The sequence below is a fragment of the Perna viridis genome, chromosome 1 (genome assembly GCF_037379345.1).
Source record: "Perna viridis isolate PV_CMFRI_1.1 ecotype Kerala chromosome 1, ASM3737934v1, whole genome shotgun sequence".
In the NCBI taxonomy this organism is placed as follows: domain Eukaryota; kingdom Metazoa; phylum Mollusca; class Bivalvia; order Mytilida; family Mytilidae; genus Perna; species Perna viridis.
This window is the reverse complement of record NC_142445.1, coordinates 11527261-11547561: the sequence shown is the minus strand read 5'-3', so window position 1 is coordinate 11547561 and position 20301 is coordinate 11527261. Positions and strand designations below refer to the sequence as shown.

General features: G+C 33.6%; 2 protein-coding genes across 4 annotated transcripts in view; one reads left to right on the top strand and one right to left on the bottom strand.

Moving 5' to 3' along the window:
* LOC148627257 (rho guanine nucleotide exchange factor 3-like) overlaps positions 1–3774 on the bottom strand; it is a 31652-nt gene extending 27878 nt beyond the window's left edge. Inside the window, exon 1 of one of the 2 annotated variants that reach the window (XM_088570511.1) lies at positions 3725–3774. In XM_088570511.1, coding sequence (XP_088426637.1) covers positions 3725–3762 — 38 coding nt within the window. In that variant the 5' untranslated portion in view covers positions 3763–3774. Of the gene's footprint in view, positions 1–2554; positions 2994–3724 lie in introns of those variants that run through there. The other variant, XM_088570518.1, reaches the window with a different exon arrangement.
* On the top strand, positions 3171–19565 carry LOC148627256 (uncharacterized). Of its 2 annotated transcripts, XM_088570480.1 has the most exons (11): positions 3171–3429; positions 4393–4419; positions 11811–11862; positions 12896–13087; positions 13396–13568; positions 14938–15121; positions 15423–15610; positions 16510–16572; positions 16835–16898; positions 17197–17328; positions 18204–19565. In XM_088570480.1, the coding sequence occupies exons 1-11, from the start codon at positions 3286–3288 to the stop codon at positions 19274–19276; spliced, it is 2292 nt and encodes a 763-aa protein (XP_088426606.1). In that variant the 5' UTR covers positions 3171–3285; the 3' UTR covers positions 19277–19565. The 2 variants fall into 2 exon arrangements, with proteins under 2 accessions (XP_088426606.1, XP_088426615.1); XM_088570489.1 differs by lacking the exon at positions 4393–4419 and having other exon boundaries at positions 3173–3429.
* Positions 19566–20301: the final 736 nt, after the last annotated feature.

Genomic DNA, 20301 nt, shown 5'->3' with positions numbered 1-20301 from the left:
CATCCATTTCATGTTCATCGTCTGAATATAGCTGAAATACTGCTGCTCGGGCGTTAAACCCCAACAATCAATCAATCAATCTAAATGATGACCTTGAACCTACTGTAAAATTTCAAGATAATAGGGTTTGTAAGTCTCTTTTTAATTTCAGTTTCCCTTCCGGAATTTTCGATGTAGAACGTATTGAAATCCGAAGACCGACTTGTATATTATTGTTTACTTCCGGGAAATCGAAACCCTGCATCACAATGCAAAATCTTCTATTTTTATACTTTTCGTAAAATTTTTATCCTTTATAGCTAGATATTTGTCATTTTAACAGTATTTTTTACATAGAACGATATTTAGCTTTTTATGTTGAACTCAGTGCTATGTTAATGACGACTCTCAATGCATTTGAATGGTAGGCGAGGACCCATTCTCATGAAAACGTGGAGTCACTTGACGAGACTTACATACCCTATTGAGACTACAAATAGGCGATTTTCAAAAAAATATTTTATGTAGATACTGTGGGGGATTTGCGCAGTTTCATTTACTGTTTAAAACTGATCGATAAAATTTCTTTAAAAAAATGAAAAATGAACACTTTTGTATGATATATTTCAAGTGGGGGTTCAGACGCGGATCTTAGAACGGGCGTGCTGGACGTGCGCCCCCCCCCCACTAGACTTGACAAAAAAAAACATTTTTTTAGCATAAAATCTTACTTTAACTCTATTTACGCTCCCCCCACAATCAGAGATCCTATATCCGCCCTGGGGTTACCGAACTTTTTTCTTGATTTACACTCCCATTATATTCCGACAAAACATTTTCCCGCCAATTACCCCCCCTCGAAAGAAGGTTTCGAGGGTTTATAAAATGAAACTTAATTTTGACAATGTTTCGTATAATCGGGGAGCATTTTCATCAAGAAATTTGCTTCATGCTGTTTATGATAAATTGAAAGAAAATCATTTTACATATTTAAAATAAACTTTATTTGATGACAGCCATTCTGGTAATAAATTACGAACATTTTGAAGATAAAAGAAAAATACATAATGTATTCATTTAAGAGACTTGGAAAGCAATGCAATAAAAACATTCACAACAATTAAGATTAGCTATAGTAATCTTAAAATAAAGCTATATCGCCACTCTAAAACAGCGGTTGAAAACAGAAATATGCACCTTTGTCTACTAGATGTAGAAGATGAATTTCATTTTTTGATTAGGTATGCTAAACTTATAGGCCTTAGAAGTGAAAAGAAATATCCGGACAAGTAAAATCGTTCCCTCATTCCATAATTTAGCAAATGATGTTAAATTTAATTTTAATTGTTTGGAGTATGTATTGTTAGAATTATAGTAAATGGTATTCATAACAAATAATCTGAACTTTTGAGTAATAAATGATTTATTCAGCTTATGTTCATTGAAATATTTTGTTACATGTGAAGTTTAGTATATGTATTAGCAAATCGCTTCCATCAATACCATGTGTTACATGTTTCTCTGCATTAATAAATATAGTGTTAGTATTACACCAATCTTTGTGGCATGTGCCTCTGAAACTTGATAGAAGTTACCTTCTGGTTCTATTGTTATGTATCTGTAACTTATTTGTAACAATCCTCATGATTTTGTTCTGTTCTGTTCTGTTCTGTTTGGAATGCACCCAAATACAATTTTTTTAATTCTCAGAAAATGGATAAGGTTTTAAATAACACAGTGTTCATTTTTTTCCGTTTCATGTAGTCGTTACAATTGTATTTATAAAGTAACTCCTTAACACAATTTTTTTTCAGATTTGGATGTGCGTTTGCCCGTGCGTCCGTTCTAATACACAACTCTGAATCAGCTGAATGGAACTTGAATATACTTTGCAAATTCTGCATTACATGATGCCCTTGTATACCTCCTATTTGTTTTCCCATCCAAATGATTTTTGGGGATCCAGGGACCCATAACTCGAAAAGTACAAAAACAATATTTTTCAAACTTTTCACATTGGAACACACGAGTATGGTGTTTTCATATCACAACTCAAATGTTATACCAAAGCTTGCTGTATTAAACTACGCAGACTTTTTGTATCGCGCTAGACTTCTTACAATTAGGCTTCTGGAACAGGGTTATGTTGCTACAAGATTGAAGTCATCACTACAGAAATTTTATGGTCGTCACTATGAACTCGTGAATCGTTACCATTTTTCAATCTGCACCACAGAAACTGATTTGTTCAACGTGTCGAAGTTTTCCTTTCCTCTTTCGTCTACCTTGGACTCGACTTTTTATGAGCTATCCGGCAGGCGTTTCTATAAAAGCAGGAGACACTTACCCTACCGGTGCACGTGGTCCATGCTTCCAGTTTTTAGTGGAGTCCGAGTTGCTCATTTACGTTTGTTACTTTGTATGTATTATTTTGGTTATTTTATATTCTTTGTAGTGTGTGTCGATTTTCCATGTCTGGTCTTTGTCTCTGGATTACATTCTTTTGATTTCCGCTAGAATCCCGGTTCCCTTGATTACTCTATTAAAAATATAATTTTTAAATATGGATTTTTACCTGTTTAACTTAGGTACTTCATTTTTTTGTAACATACACAACACAGTCGTTTTTATGCGACTGCAAAAGAAATGTTGTCATATAGTGGTATTATGTCGTTGCGTCGTCGTCGCCCGTTAATAATAAATTTCTTTGATTTTCATCAAATTCTGCAATGTTCCGAATCGATCAAAAGCAAGCAATTAATACAATTCCTCTATATAACTCCGGTAATAACATATGGGTGTCTATGATATTGCTCCGGCATAATGTGAAACACAAATGTCAGGCTGGAATTGACCATCAGAAAATGAATAATACATTGTTCATTCACCCAGCGAAAGGAACTTTGGGTTACAGGTGAGCGACTCGGACCCTTGATCGAGAACCCTCTAGTTTATCTTTGGTCCCGGGCGACTTCGTGTGAAAGTCTTTGAAATTAGATTCATGCCTGTCGTTGACTTAAATAACAATGATGCCTTACAATATCAGTAATATAATTACATCAGTTTATAAAATTAGTTAAAAATGAACTAGTCTAATAACTCTATAATACGTCATTGTCATGCGATATTCCAAACCACTCCAGATCAATATCTAAAAAAACAATGAACTAGTTTTAAAGTTCGTGTCCAATATTATTTTGCATGGGGGCTCACATTATCTCTGCGTCAAAAATACAGGTAACTCGGTTAGACTACTTCCTTGTTCAGGATATTTAGTATATTAACTTTACCATGTGAAGACCTATCATGTCGAAGGGAGAAGCGCCTCTCATTTGTGTGCTGACCCTACTGCTTCAGCTGAATTTGGCTGCTCCAGCGGCCTTAGCGGCAAGATGTCCTGTCTATTCAACATATGGATACCCTGTGTGTAATGAATCTTGTTCGAAACCGGTAAGATCATATTTCTTTTATCATATTCGAACATTAAATGCTTTATATATTTAATAGGAGTATTATATAGGCTTAAATATATCGTATTTTAATTTATATGACTGACTTTTATGTGGTATGTTGTATTTTTCACCATGACGCCGGTTGTTTACTTTTCTTTCTACAAATATTCAGTCTTATTTATATAACGATTAAGACACTTTCAATGATTTAGCACTATTGGATGAATGCAAGTACAATGTAAGACATTTAAAGTTTACGTGAAAATTAACAATGAGAAAGAAAACAAAAATACCGTGCCAATTCTGGTCTGGCTGGATTTTTTAGGAGCATCGTTTCAATAAATGTTAATGCCACTTGAATTTGTGTTGGTGTGTTTGCTTCCGAGCATGTGCATTGTATCTCCGCGATTTTGCATATTCGAGACTGTGTTCAGTATCCACCATGTCACTAAAATATTAAACTTATACTGAAAAACACAAATTAACGTTACACACAGTCTGAGAAACCAATATTTGAATACCATTTAAAACAGCGCCATGTATTAATAACATTATTAATACAAGTCACAAAAAAACCTTTCGCTACTTACGGAATCGGTCACATCAATGCTCAAATGCTGTGAAGTTTTATTTAAGAGTTGTTGATACAAACCAAGAATCATATGTACAAGGCCAAAATTAACAGAAACGGTTGGAGTTTTGTTTTGATGGGTAACGTGTGTCCAGGCCTTGTACCAGATTTTGTTTTGGATGCACTGGGGGTCTTTTGCATGCAATAACAATTTATGATATGTGAATCAAGCAATTAACAAAAAAGAGCGTATTTTTGTTTTATTGAATCACAAGTAAGCACTAAAATGCTTAAAGTAGCAGAAGAGCTTTCAATGCAATAAATTTTTGGTTTAGAAAATATATAGTTAGTCGGAAGCAGTTTTAGTTTCCTTGATTAAATTTCTTTTAGCTTTCAGCTGTTGGCCGCAATATAAAGGTAAACAGTTTTGTCGGTGACTTGGGTTTTGAATTCAATGTATTTCCTTATAAAGTGAAGTAACAATAATTTCCGTGTGACAGTAATAACATAACTTTGTCATTTGTTTTGGCAATAAAATTTCCTGTTGGTGCATTATATTTCCAGTTTTCCGGCTATAAACTTTCCGGTATGTTTATAGTCATTACTTTTGAAGTATGATTAAGACTATCAACCAGCCTGAATAAATAGATAGTTGTTTTCGAAACAAAACAATAACAACATAAAAAATCGCTAGTCAACATAAAAATTAATCTGGAAAAAAGAAAAATAGCGGGAAAATTATCATAGTTTCCCTGAACAATTATTATATTGCCGCAAATTTACATGCATGTTCGGGTAAATACTGTGTATGCACACATCTGGTATTTTTTAAGTCTGAAAGATAATCATGACGAGTCCAGTATCTCGATTTATAGTCTAACCATGCCCTTTTGCTCGACATTTCACATACAGTTTCCTCTTACATTTGTGTAATCATTATGACATTTATTGCTTAACATTTTGTTGCATTTTTCACAAATATAAAGAAATGATCTCAATTTGAATTTTTGTCATTTTTTTCTGATTGCTGATTGAAAAAAAAAACCATCCTTAAAAATGTGTAATAAGCAACTACGGTATAAGTAGCATAGGATACGCTCGTCTTCATTTTTGACGTTTAATTTCTATAACTGAAAGATCAAAACGAAAAGAAGCTGCTTAACCCTAATGATGACAGAAATTGCGAAAAACATAAAAATCCATCGTAATGTTTTTTAATTATCATATGACTTGTGGACGCACTGATGGACGTCAAAGACGGGAGTATGGAAATGGGAGGACAAATAAATTTTTAGAGTGAGTTTATCTCTATACTTTCATTTGGACATTTGAAATCATATCCAAATATCAATATCAAATTAGAAAATGAGAAGGTAGTGGGCCAGAGGAAAATTGAAGTATCGTTTCTTTATGCTTTCAAAATACTAAAATCATAGTGTTTGGTACTTCTAAATATAAGATGAGATCTCGTCAAAATTGTTCAAGATTTTCTTCTCCTCTGACTGTTTACCCGAGCACTTACTGACGATGTGTTTGTGGTGTTGCACCACAGGGTAGTAAAATGCATCTAGTGTAGCGGAGATCAAAATTATGGAACTACTGGTTAGCCTACCTGTAGGTGAAAGGGAAAATCGAGTGTATAATCTTACTCTGCCAGTGAAAAGCCTCTACACTACCAAGATTCCTTAAATGCGTCCTCGTGGCAATGCACGTTAACTGAAATCCATCATCTCCGGTTGAATTGCAGGGGATCCGGGAGAAGCAGGGACCTTATAGAAGCAGTGTGGAGGCCCACCGGCGCGTGGACATGCTCTAATACTCACCCGCCTTGCTCCAGCTATGGATTGAAAAACCGGCCAGATGATGGTCGTAAACTTTGGAACGTAACTCATCTAGGAGAAGAAAAATCTAACGTAAAACCTGGAGAGAGTGGCTTCATATGCTGTGCCATGCAACCATTCTAGACCTTGGGATACCAACAGAACACTGCGTGTATGGAAATTGATAGCAAAATTCAACAGGAAGTCAGCAATTAGAATATACATTGTACTAAGTAAGATAACCAAATTAAGAGTCGGCTTCTGGGATGTACATACCATGTATGAGACAAGAAAGCAGGCTCACGTTTGAAGAGAAATGAAAGAGAAAAATATACAAATATTAGGATTCAGTGAGTGTGGTTGGATAGATTTTGGAAAGAATACAACAAGTACAGGTGAAACGATCAAATTCATTGGGAGAAAAAAATGGAAAACATCATGAAGGAGTAGCAACTATTAAACCTAAAATCTGCTGCTAAATCATTGTTAGAATACCACCAAGTGAATGAAAAGATAATAAGAGCAAAACTCCAGCCAGTCCACAATTCAGGTCTCCGACAAATGACACAAAAGGTGATGTTAAAGACTGTTTCTATTAGGCATTTCAAGCTGAACTAGAAAAGTTCTAAAGCAGGATGTGACTATCATTATGGGCGACTTTAATGCAAAAGTGGGACACCACAACACAGGATACGAAAAAGTAATTGGTAAGCATGGGTACGCTAAAACGAATGAGAATGAAGATTCTTGTGAAAATGATCAGCTTGTTATTGGTGGAACACTTCCCACACAAAGACATCCACAAGCTTACATATGTTTCACATGGAAGAGGGATAGAAATCAAATTGATCACATTGCTATCAATGGTGAATGGAAGGGACTATTTCAGGATAAGAGAGTAAGACGAAGAGCTGATGGAGAAAGTGACCATCACCAAGTTACTGCCAACATAAAGTTGAAGCTGATGAAAGTACCACCTAGGTCCACTATAAAAAGGTATGATATAGGGAAATTCGATGACAAGTCGAGCGAACATTTCAAGTTAGAGCCGGGAAACGAATTCCTAGACATTCAAAGCAGCAATATGGAAGAGGAGAGCAAGATAAACCAACATTGGGCTAAAGTGAGTGATACCTTTAACAAAGCAAGCGAGCAAAGAATGGTAGATTTGTACCAAATCACCAAGAAGCTATGTGACAAACCACAGTGCTGTTAATGACACGAAAGTAACTGTATTACTGGCTTGTTCAGATAAGAAACATGGACAGTGGATCATCAGTTTTCTTGGGACTGCCCATCTCTTTGGTATGAATGTCAAAACTCGCATGACTTAGTTGTCATAGCACGGTTTTCACTTGTATTTCAAAATTTATACTTAAAAGATCATCCTGTCTGCATAATCTAGGCTAACAGTGTTTCTGTCTTTCCGATTAAAGCACTTTTTGCGCCTGACGTCACACAGAAAATGAATTCCAAATTTTCGGCTCTCTATAAGGCCGAAAATTTGGATTCATTTTCTGTGTTTTTACGTGTTTATTTGTATTTTATTTGAATTTAGTTACTTTTACCTATTTAATGTGGTCATTGTTCACTTGTATATTATTCTTAAATATCAGAGTCACAAGAAAACAACAAAATCCGTGTTTGCACCAGCGTTATATAATTTATGGTGACGGTTTGCGTGTTAAAATAAGGTTCTCTCAACACAAAGTTTTCTTATCCTTTCACAATGATATAATATCTATAAAGGTGGGAATATTTAATTTGATAAATACAAATATTTTAACTAGATATCAATCTCCTCTGCTGATGGCACGCTACAGTTGATAAAATAATTCCATGTTTACACAGGAAAACCCTAAGCAACACAATTGTCTTGAATGAAGGTCACGGTGGTTTCACCTCAGTTTTTTTTTTTTTTTTTTTGGAAAATACGACCTTAAGGCACCAATCATTATTATGGAGGGAGACTAAGATTTTTTCATAAGAAAATATTTCGAATTTTAGCAACGAAATGTAAAACCAAACAAAAAACGTATTACTAGAACATAGATCGAAAACAATATTATTCAGATATTGATTAACATTGTAGATTTTCAAATGAAATTTTCACTCCAGTTGCTGTTGAAAAAAGGGAAACTGTTTTCTCATTCATAAAGCAATTTAATTAGTTGTTGTAACACTGTAATAAATAAATCGCTGAATCATTGTTGTAATATTTATGAAAATATTCACTGCATAATGAGTTTAACAAAAAAAAATTAATTAATACTTCGAGCAAAAAATATCTTATTGTACTAGATTGATATTTCTTGCACCTGGTCCATGCTTCCAGTTTGTAGTGGAGTCTGAGTTTCTCATTTGCTGTTACTTTGTATGTATGATTTTAGTTACTTTATGTTCTCTGTTTTGTATGTCTGTTTTCCATGTCTGGTCTTTGTCCCTGGATTGCATTCTTTTGATAACCGCTATAACCTTGGTTCCCTTGATTACTCCTTCTTCTAATATAATGCGTGGTTTAGTCCTGTAAGAATTTTAACGCGAAACATGTTTCTTTTTAATATAAGTGTTAAATTTTGAGAATAAATTGCTGCATATTATGAACAAAAGCACAAAGCAATGATATCGGGCCATGCTCCTATGCGAAGGTAGTAATCGAAAATAGTACATTGTTGCAAGTTTTTATTATTATGAATTTGGTAATTTAATTGCTTAAAATCTCACTGAAATGAGTAAATTTGGTTTGAATATGTTTTAATGCTCGTTTTACTAGAAATTCATTTTTGTTTGTTTCTGAAATGTTTTTCTAGATTTTGTTAATTTAATTATTCAATGAAATTGCTTCTCCATAACCCTTTTCACCGTTCAATGAGTGTACTGTCATAAACATCATACTATTCCTTCTAAGAGCTTAATTTTCGTTTTGTTTTGTTTTTTTTTTTTTCAACTGAAACGTTTATGTTTTAGATCAGTTCTCTTACACAAATAAAAGGGACATACGCATACGGAAGTTATGGTGGATGATAAGTATGTCTCTGCATTAACATATGTTACAAGTACCATTGTACTGAATGCCCCCATTTTTTAAATACCTGGTATGGAGGTCCGATTCATAAAAATCACAACAGGTCTTCCTTGATCAAATATGAAAAGATTGCTCGCACTCATGAGGAAGAGTTCCTCAATCTGTTTGATCTAGGAATAAGAATTAAGAAATTTCGTATTTTGCCGTAATTTTGATCAAATGATTAAAAAAAACAAAATAGAGCAAACAATCAAAACGAAGTTTGAAACTAAAGGAATACAATACAATAAATCAAAACCAAATACGACCAATTTGAGAAAAAAAGATGACTTAATGTGTGATGTTGTTGACACTGCAAAAAATTATATTTACCAATAATTTTTTGTTTGTTGAGATATTCGTAAAATATCTTCTGTATACAAATTGAATAATAGGGTAGGGTCATCGACCGAGTTAAGATATGATTTCTCTCTCGGGATAGTTTTGAATGCGACATAACATGTTGATCAAAACTATCACACAATGAATTAGGTTGTGTAGCAAAAATTTATAGGTCCCTTTTATTTTGATAGGGTTTGAAAGTAAACAAAATAAAAGCTCTGTGGCAGAAATTTGACATGTAATAATTTGAATTAATTTAAGGGTTAAGGATACTATATATATATATATATATATATATATATAGAAGGGTCTGAAAAATTTCCAACGATGTTAGAACTGTCAAATTTGCGATGCAAATATTTGGTCATTCCCTCCGCGGGACTTGCACTCGTACCGCTGTGTCATCTATGGCTACACCGCCAGCACAAAGTCCAGCGCCCTAGACCACTCGACCAGCTAGGCTATATAAAATATAGCTTTCACCGGCCGGGTCATTCCTCCTTGTAGTATCCTACATAGTAACACCTAGATGAACTGTCCCGTACTACCATACATCGTGTACTAAGTTACAGCCTTAGATTAATCCTACGAGGAGGAATGACTCGGACAGCGAAAGCTATATTTTATATAGCCTATCTGGCCGAGTGGTCTGGACTTTGTGCAGGCAGTGTTGCCATAGATGTCACAGCGGTACGAGTTCGAGTCCCGCGAAGGGAACGACCAAAAATTTGACAGTTCTAACATAGTTGGGAATTATTTTAGACCCTTCTATAAGTTTACGTTATCTTCCCTGTATCAATTTGATCCGATGGAGCAGTGTAGCGAAGAGTCGTTACATTCTGAGACACACACACACACACACATATATATATATATATATGGGCACCGGGTCAGGAGAAAAGATGATTGCCACACGTTGATACAACTAATGATCGAAAAAAGTTGAACCTATACTTAGTACAATGTAGTGATAAAGATAAGTTGGTTTTTTTGGGGGGTGTGGGGGTTGGGATCATGAGTTTTTAAGACAGGAAAGTTAGTAATAATCTCTGTTAATTATTATTATTATTATTATTATTATAAAAGGTTTAAAGGCTTAGATGAATTGTTTTCTTTATAGTGTGTGTAGCACAAAGAAGCTGTGAGTTCACGCCAAAAAATAATCATATGATTATTGATATGTGTAATAATTAAGGTTTATTCAACTTTTTTGCGAATTAATTACTAGTTTTGTGTATCTTCTTTTTAACTTAAAAGCTGCATTAGCTGCGAAATTTGTTCAGTTTTGATTCTACTTAATTTTGCTGATTCAATGAAATAAGTTTGTAGTAATGCAATTGAAGCAATAAATGTTGATAATACCCACAGAATGTTGTGAAAACAGTTTTTTTAATCAGATAGCTCTGGTCTAATTATTTTTCGCCATTACTTCCGAAGATTGCCGACAAGACATATACCTGGGTTAAAAATACTTTAATCTTAGTAAAAAATAACAATAACGGATACACAGTTGAGTGTCTTGTTTTCATTTCATTTCATCTATTTCTTGATTAGTTTTCGAATAAATAATGACAATATTTGAGCCACATTATATCACAATAGGTAAATTTCAGTAGGATCCTTGCGTTATATTCGAACTTTTTTTCTTTCACGGCCTGAGTCCGTCGGTCTTCATTGCCGTTGAATAACCACTTTCGCTTTGCAATCAGATTTGTTACTAAAGAAGCCACCCTTACAGCACATGTGCGGATTAAGGTCACCAGAAGTCGCATGCATACGAATTTATTTAGGTCGAATTTTGTCTTGCAAGTCAATAAATATATAGAAACCTATATCATGCATTTAATTCATTTTATGCATATCAAATGAAATTATACAGGAAAAGTTACAATTTAGTAGAAATAATTCAATGTTAAGGTATATTTGAACAGATACAAAAATTTACGAAAATGACAGCTAATGCAGCTTTCACTTTCTTTTTTTAATTAGTGTATGTAAATTTTTCTGATCCTTTGTGAGTGTATTAACTCGGCAAATTAACAGTCTTATTCGTAATGTAACGGCAGAGAAAACATATGCGCCTTCAATAGTTTAGTTTGTGATGCAGTTCTAATTTTCACAAATTTCATATTAAAATGGGAAAACAATTGACAAACACATTCTGACCCTTCCTAAAATATGCTATAAGAAAATGTATTAATCTTTTTACATTTAAATGGCTGTGAGTATTTTTTTTACATTTAGGAAGAAAAAAACCCAATGAAATATAAATTAATATTAGCTGTATTTTGATTTCTATTGTTATAGTTTTACCACTTTACCTACTCACCATATTTTACACATTATAAAAAATAACTCAAAGGCTGATTTCAAAATTATAAAATTTTAGTGTTTCTATCATCGAAATCGTTACAGTACATACGTTTTCAATTTGCAACATCCACAGCTAGCTAGCGCACTTAATGACAAACGGCCATTTCTTGGTGGAAATAGTGTGATGGAAATTACTGTACATAACGCGATTATTTCTTTTCTAAAGAATTACTGTTAAGATATTAATTAAATCTTGCATTTTTTTCCAGAGTAGAATAGAATTTGGTGACGGATTTCCATGCAAACTCGGATTTAAAAAAGGTACATTTTGATGCAACATTTATGACTTCTAAAATATACGCAGCTAAAATACATGTCCATGTAAAGATGAGGCAGGTGTTGATACACCATAAATATATTTACTACAATTATAATTTACTCATGTTTTCACTTAATACATATGTAAAATACAATGTAGACAACAATGTAATCAGGTATGTCATTTTAAAGCTGCATTAGCTGCCAATTTGTTCATTTTTTATTTTACTGAAATTTGCTGATTCAATGAAATAATTTAGTTTGTACATATGCAACTGAAGCAATAAATGTCTATAATACCTACAGAATATTGTGAAAACAACGTTTTTTTTTAATCAGAGAAGATCGAAGCTCTGATCTAATTTTTTTCACCACTAGTTCCGACAGGATATTCACCTGGTATAAAAATACTTTAACCTTTGGTAAAAAAAAACAATAACGGATACACAGGTAAGCACGTGTCTTGTTTTCATTCCATTTCATCTACTTCTTGATTAGTTTTCAAATAAATAGTGACCATAGTTGAGCCACACTTATATTTCAAAATTTCAAAAGAATCCTTGCGTTGCATTCGAACTTTTTTCTTTTACGGCCTGAGTCCGTCGGTCTTCCTTGCCGTTGAATAACCACTTTCGGTTTGAAATCAGATTTGTTATTAAAGAAGCGACCCTTACAGTACATGCACGGATTAAGGTCACCAGAAGTCACGTGCATACGAATTTATCTATAATAGAAATAATTGAAAGTTAAGGTATATTTCAACAAAAATAAAAAATTACGAAAATGACAGCTAATGCAGCTTTAATTATTATGATTGTTATATGTTTCTTTTTTATCCTTTCAACATGCTTGAAAAAAAAAATGTCAAATATACATCTTTTAATGGTGAAGATCTTTTGCAATACATTTTTATTAATTTTGAAATGATGTAATCTGAACTCAGGTCTGCACCGTATATTGTAAAGGGTCTGTAACAAATGAAGATTTACTCACTAAAATTCGTATTTTTACATAAATCATTTTTTCTTTCTTACAGAATGGTTGAGTTTTAAAGAAACCTATCGTTTAGACAGAGCAACAACCATTTCAGTAGCAAACTCTTCCTTTTCAAAACAATATCAACCTCTCCAATTATCAGAACTCGCTATGCATCCAGTGAAATATAAAAAGAAGACACAGTTTAGTCCTGCATTAAATGTTACTTTTGACATATTATTCAATTATGGTCGTAAGTTGAATAGTACGGTATGACGGACGGGTTATAATTTTGTATTGGAGTTGGATGTTTTCAAATTTAGTTCTTTGGGTTTGTTTTGTTGAGTTGTAAGATCTAATTATTTAAATTAATCGTTCACACCACGTTTCCGCTTAGTTTGTTCATTACAGTTTGATTCTTACTTATACCGGGTATATGTTTGTGTATGCGATTTTATACTTCAAAAGGCGGTAGAAATAAAATGACCATTCTTTTTTTTTTAAATATAATGCAATTCTTAGAGAATTACTACGTAATTATTTGTTTATTTGGATTTTTAGCGCTCCGTTTAAAAGCAGTGCTACTGACATTTGGGAGTCCTACCTTTAAAAAGCCATCCGATGCCTTTCTAACAGATAAAGACTACACCATACAGAAGGATCAAGACCTCCGTATTTATAGACTGTTTAACTTTTCTAGTTACATTCCAAGTACATATGAAATTCAACATCCGGTGAGTAAAACCTATAATTTGCTTCTAAAATAAGAATAAAAAATACGTAACAAATGATTAAAAAAAAACCTGACGAATATAAATCTGTGGATGGGCAAGTAAATCTTTAAAATATGACATAGTTTAAATATTTCAGTTGTGAAGCAATTTTTACCGAGAAGCTATGAACCGCCCTAGTCCGAAGTGGGTCGACTTCAAATCACTGGCAGTGGGTCCGATTTCACTAATGGTTTTACAAGAGATTTAGACTTTAAGATTCTTGGAACATTACCATTTTTCTATGTTAAAATGTCTCGTAATAAATATGAAAATTATTCAAAATTATTGTAAATACAGAGACAGTGTATACATTTCCATTGGCACCAAATATGCACTTTCTTTGTTAATCCTTTTGTACACTTTTATGTGGCATATTGACAGATCATCCAAAACAAACTAAAACTAGAGGCTCATAGGAGCCTGAATCACTCATCTTGTTCATTTTTCTCATTTCACAACGACGACAGACGTCAAGTGATGGCAATAAATTATTTGGTCCATATAGATGAGTTATCGAGGTTCGATGGCTTTTTTGTGATGCTGGAATCTTTTTCCTTCGTTTCTACCTGCAACATTGCCACTTCCTTATAAATCGTATAAAAATAGCTTCAAATCCAATTTTTTTCACAGTGAAACATAGTGGAGGTCATTTGAATCTATAAGTTTAATGAAAATTTGCACTACGGATTTACATTTTCTTATATAAGTTCTTTGAAGCACTATATTTACAGTCGGAATTTTAGAAGTCAACCCTACATGTATTAAATGAGATAACACATCAAATGAATTAATTACATGTAAGTTTGCTCTAGAGAATATTGTAAGGTGAAGATCCCAGTCCGATGATATTTTGTCAAAGAAAATCTACTCAGTGCATTTTCTTTTGAAGCGCTTTATTTACACGTCTGCTGGTGTACAAAACATTCGATCCTATTTCATGGTTTTCCCAAACCCTGGCCATAAAAACGGGAGCAGTTGTCTCGTAGTTTGTTTTTAACGAACTATATTCTAATAACAGTAATGTATGTAATGCAAGATTTGTGTAAAAAATATGCCAAATAAAACAATTAAGACTCAAGCAAAATTCTGAAGAGTAGACTAGTTTAGAAAGTCAGAATTGTTTTCTAGCTCTATGCAGAATATGGTGGTTACTGAACAATTCAACAAATTAGAGTGGTTTATAGTGACTTTTGAGTGGATACGAGAAGAAGAGAACGACATTATAACATGATTTTCCTTTTCATAAATGAAAAAAATAAACAATAAAAATATGCTTTTCAATGTTTCTTTTACCTTTTTACGTATCTTTTGTAATATTTAAATTTTTCAGATACGACTGTCATATCCCTGTCTTTATGGTCTGGATGAGTGTGAGGGTCATAACGGGAAGGTATACACTATAACACTAACATCTATTACCATGAATGTGTTAGAAAGTTTACCAGACTATTTCAGATGTCAAAGAACAACTTGCGTTTTAAGCAGTATCACCTATACTATAAGTACAGTACCAGGTAAATATTGTTAAAATTGATTAAAATTCACAACAGTGAATACTGGAAGTATATAAACCTACTATTTCTTATCTGAAACTGAAGATATACTAAAGTAAAAGCCAAAGTCAAACAAACCTAATAGGTAGCCATTTCCTCGTTTAGTTCTCTTACAATTGAATTTGATATAGGCTGAAGACTTAGTAATAAAAAAAACGGTTAGTTATAACAGTCAAGTCGGGAGTCTGTACAGTGTTACATTAAAAATATTCAAGGTTTAAACAATATAATTCATGTGGACTTTTACATTGCATTTTTGCAGTTCGATACAAAACTTGGAATCATGATCAAACTCGTGCCTATAATGACAAATATTTACACTGGAATGCTACCATCGCTACAGCTATTTATCCAACATCTAAAGATATCTATGTTGTGTTCGAGAGACTAGAAGGGTTCAATAGACATACAGTTTATTTATTACAAAATGATGGTACTGTCCGAAAAAAGGTAATTCAATGAACTAAACGTGTGTATTTTAAGTATTCATCTGAAAACTATTTACAGCGCAAAATTTAAATATCAGACTCATTTGACTGATTGATTGATTGAATGATTGTTGGAGTTTAACGCCCGAGCAGCAATATTTCAGCTATATCCAGGCGATGTACATGAAATGGATGATAAAATGAACATGATGATGATGATGAAATGAAAAATTGGATGGGACACAAGGATAAAAGGGACGACAATTTAGCATCCTGTGGCGGAGCGCAAAGGTTCCTACTCCTATTGAATACCACAGCAGGGTTCTTTAACGTGCGAGGAACGTGGCATCTTTCCCAACACGGTGCACCACTATGGTTTGCGGTCAGGTTTTCCGCATTATAGCCTGACAACCCCTGCTTGTAACTTGCAAGGGGTACCCCATTCCACCATCTGGGGCACACAACCAAGTTGCTGTGTGGGCAGAGCGGCCTAGCCCCCGGCTAGGTTTCTGAGCACTGTTTAGTCGCCTTTTACGATAAGCTTAGCGCTGTTGCAGGCCTATTCTTTTGACACCCGGACCTGCACGGGGCCAGACTCATTTTAACACTTATATACTGATTTTAATCATATCAAACCGATGTAAAGGTAAATATGAATTACTTCTATCCGTAGACGGAAGCAAGTTAAAGAAGACAAACGTCTGTTGATATGTCAAAAGAAAACTCCTTTGTAAGACCACATTATAGATAACTAAATAGCAAAACAAATGAACAGTTTGAATTTTGAATTTTTAGTTTGATCTTAAATCAGAATGTGAATGCCTTTGAGTAGAAAAAAAGTTTTTTGCAGCATTTTCTATCGTTTTTTATTGGAAATTTTGGTTTTATACCAAACGTTTTATTTGTATTTTTTTGTGACAGGTGCTTACATCATCATGGAACTATATATTTAAAGAGCTTCCTTTTGGACGTTACGGAATTGAGGTATTATAACATATCATTTCGTCAAAGTAATACATATATAGTATAGAGTTTAAGAAAATTAAAATGACAAGGATTAACAATGGAGCAAAGTTCTAGATTTCTTAAACAAGCATACGTTTTTTTATTTGAAGTCTTAGACATCAGTTATTTTAAAAGGGGGTTTAATTAATGCGAAACGAAAACGAAAAATGACTTTAAATTTTTTTCTCAGATAATAAATTTGGTTTAAGTCTTATTAAGTATCTTCAATTTTCATATTCAGGTCGAATATTGTGACAAAAGTGACAGCTGCAAAAAGTACAAAGCATTTCAAGAAATCATTATAGGTATGCTATTTTTATTGTCTTTTAGAACAAAATGAAATTCCTTTGTCATCATAAGATAAGGAATATTGAATGTTTATTTTAACATTCTAATATTCAATGGATCATGGCTACACTATGTATTAACATGCTTATTAAAAAAGGTTATTATCATTGTTACGCTTCTTAATTTAAGGGTTCAAATAGTAAAGACTCAAGCAGCAACGAAGATATTCTTTTGTTAGTTTGCTAACAGTTCTTGCTGTACTAATACCAGTTCAATCAAATTTAAAATGAACATTAAAGTAAATCTTGTTTATAGAGTTTGGAGACAAGACATCTAATCCTTTTAAACTACCGGTAATATTTGCTGTGATATCTGGGGCCACGATTGCTGTTTTTTTATTGTTACTGTTGGCTTGGTTCAGATGTAAAAAAGGCAAACGTTTAAGTGGTAAGTACCTCATTATTACTGAGTGTTTAAATATATATGTAATTGAACTCTGAAGGACAAAACGTATCAGTCGTGACAATCCTTATCGGAACAAAAGATATTATCATACTCTTTATTTGAAAAAAACACCAATATTTAGCAAAGCAAATCATCCGGCGAAACAGTAGAAGCCAACAAGACACCGATAAAAAAACAGACATTGAAAACAGTAACGACGTGCATTTTGGGCGGGTTGCACTCATGCAAATCGGCTTTTAGAGTGGTGATTGTCGGTCGGTCGGCGTCCGGCGGGCGGGAAAAATGTTTTCGTAATATTTTTCTCAGAAACTATTAGTTACAGCCACTAGATATTTGTTACGTTAATTCAGTATGGCCGGGGATCCAATATCGTGGAATGTGATTTCAGGTCTGTTGCACTTCTATTTCCTGTTTACCGACTTTACGGCAACCCAGCAATATCTATCTTTGACCCATTTTTTTTTTATAAAATGGAAAACAAAAAAGATTCCTACAGATTAGATAGACTGATAGGATACTTAATTGGAAAGAGTGAATAACGAAAATATGATCACGAGTGTCGAAGAACGCATAGATTTAACGGATGCGCGGAAGTTCCGCGCTTGAGTTAAATCTGAATGCGTTCATGACACGCGCTATTACATTTTGGACATTCACGATAATCAATCAGTTGCCATGTTTCATATAAAGATTTTATCCATAATTTATTGCTTTTTTTTAATATAAATTTTATATTTGGTGATCAGCGGATTGATATTCATGTTGTGACATTTTGGCGGGAGAAAGTCCGACAGTGAAATTACCGAACTTATATCACAGTGTGAATTGTTGAATTTTTCTGTTTTAATTTGTTTTAGGTGAATGTGAGCAGTCTACATGCGAAACATCCGAAAGGTATACAATTTTGTCAAATAACGATGAATCATCCCTGCTCTTAGCCAATTTACTTCACTTAAACATCCTACCAAGACTTGGAATAGAAAGTGATAATATACACCACAGAACGTCAGGAGAACACATACCATCAACATCGCAAGTTTTTTGTCTACTACCTGTTGAGCACAAAACGTTTCGAGTCAGAATCTCAAATGACAATTTCTACAAACAAACCATCGAGCAACTTGTAACAAGAGGTGAAAACAAAATCCTTATCATATACTTCCCATTTCTTAAAGGTGCGCGACGTGTTCCGTGGTCTGTTTTGAGAAAGTTGAAACGAGTCTGTCTCGGTAAAGATTTCTGTAAATTTGCCAAAATTTTGAACAAAGAGAGAACATTTAAAGCAAACTTAATTGATATTAGATCTGACTTAGAGTCGACTCTACGGCGAACAAAGGAAATGCTACGCAGTAAACCACAAACATATGTACAAGAACCAAAACTTGAGATAGTGGAGGAAACTTATACTGGAAGTGATTCTTGTGATGAGATAATAATTGACGAAGATTGTCCAATTCATGGACATTCGATATGTCCTTTTCATGATCGCTCGCGTCACGACACTGATCGTCATCCTGTTAGATTTTCCAATTATCCTAATCAAAGACATTTGAATAATGAATTAAAAAATGATCGCTGCCAACAAGCAGAAAATACCCCGTTGTTACCAGACACCAGCCATCAAAACTTACCAATAAGTGATATCTCAACTATTCACCGATATCACGACAACATACCATTACAGGATATCATACCTCCGTCACCTGTAATAAGCGAGAAGTATTTTGTTTCAAAGAAAGAAGACAGAAATGCCTCTAATTCATCAGGATATACTTCTCAAATACAGACATCTGAAAACAATGACAATGATTTAGCAGATGATGACAGTATAATCGATCAAATATTGAAAATAAATCAAGAACATCTTCCAGGCGAAAATGGCGCAATATCTAACGACGTTGATGACCTGATATTCAATTTGAATTTCTAAAATAATGGTATTGTCATTCACGTAGTTGCTATTTTGTTTTGCTTTTTCTTTTGAATTGTATTTTAAGCAGCTGATTTTTTCAAATGTAACTTTTCCCGAAAGAAAGAAGCAAATGGAATGAAATGTTGTACAAGTGTATAAATATTGAACACTCCTGTCCGACAAGAATGATAAGAAATGGACCGTTAGGCTATACTGATAATGTAGATCTGTCTGCTTTGAAGATAAATCATAATAACAACGACATACAGACATGAAAGTTGAATATTAAAGAAGTGTGTATTTTGTAGTAGATTATTGATCTCTTGAAGACTGGAAAGAAAAATGACACATTCAAAGTTCGAATCTAACGGAGCAGATAGGTAAAAACATATCAATGCTGGTTAACTCGGGCACTAGCCTGGATATACTACTCTATTTTCATAACTTAACTTAAACGTAGTGGATAATAGTACAAATACAATATTTTATCATTTCAAACACAATATTTATATATTAAAATATGTGACCCAAGTAAATGCGATGACTTCTCCACTTAAAATTGTAAATTTCTATTTGTTGTGTCACAAGCTCATGCGTTATGCCATAGTCTGCTACACGGATATCGTTTTTGTTTCGTTCGGAACCTTTGAAAAGGAAAGTGAAATTATCAAAGTGCCATTAGAATAATACATTGTAACAAGAATATTTTGTCTAAAGACTTAAAATTCATCACTTCAAACGTTTTACGGTCGGTATCAAAAGCACATTAATCGTTATAGTTGGCCAATTCCAACAGGAAAGCAGATTTGTCGTAGATTCCACTTCTGTTGAAATCCGGATTTGATTTCAGATAAGCGACTTATCTGGTGTTTCTAGAAAAGCAGAGGACCTTCAGATGTATCTTTGTCCATACTTCCAAATTTCAGTTGACTCTGGGTTATTCATTTATTTCATTTATTGGTAAAGTTTCTGAGAATGTACTTTGATTTTATGTGTGTTATTTATTGTGTTTTGTCTGTATTCTTGCTTCTTGGTGTAGCCTT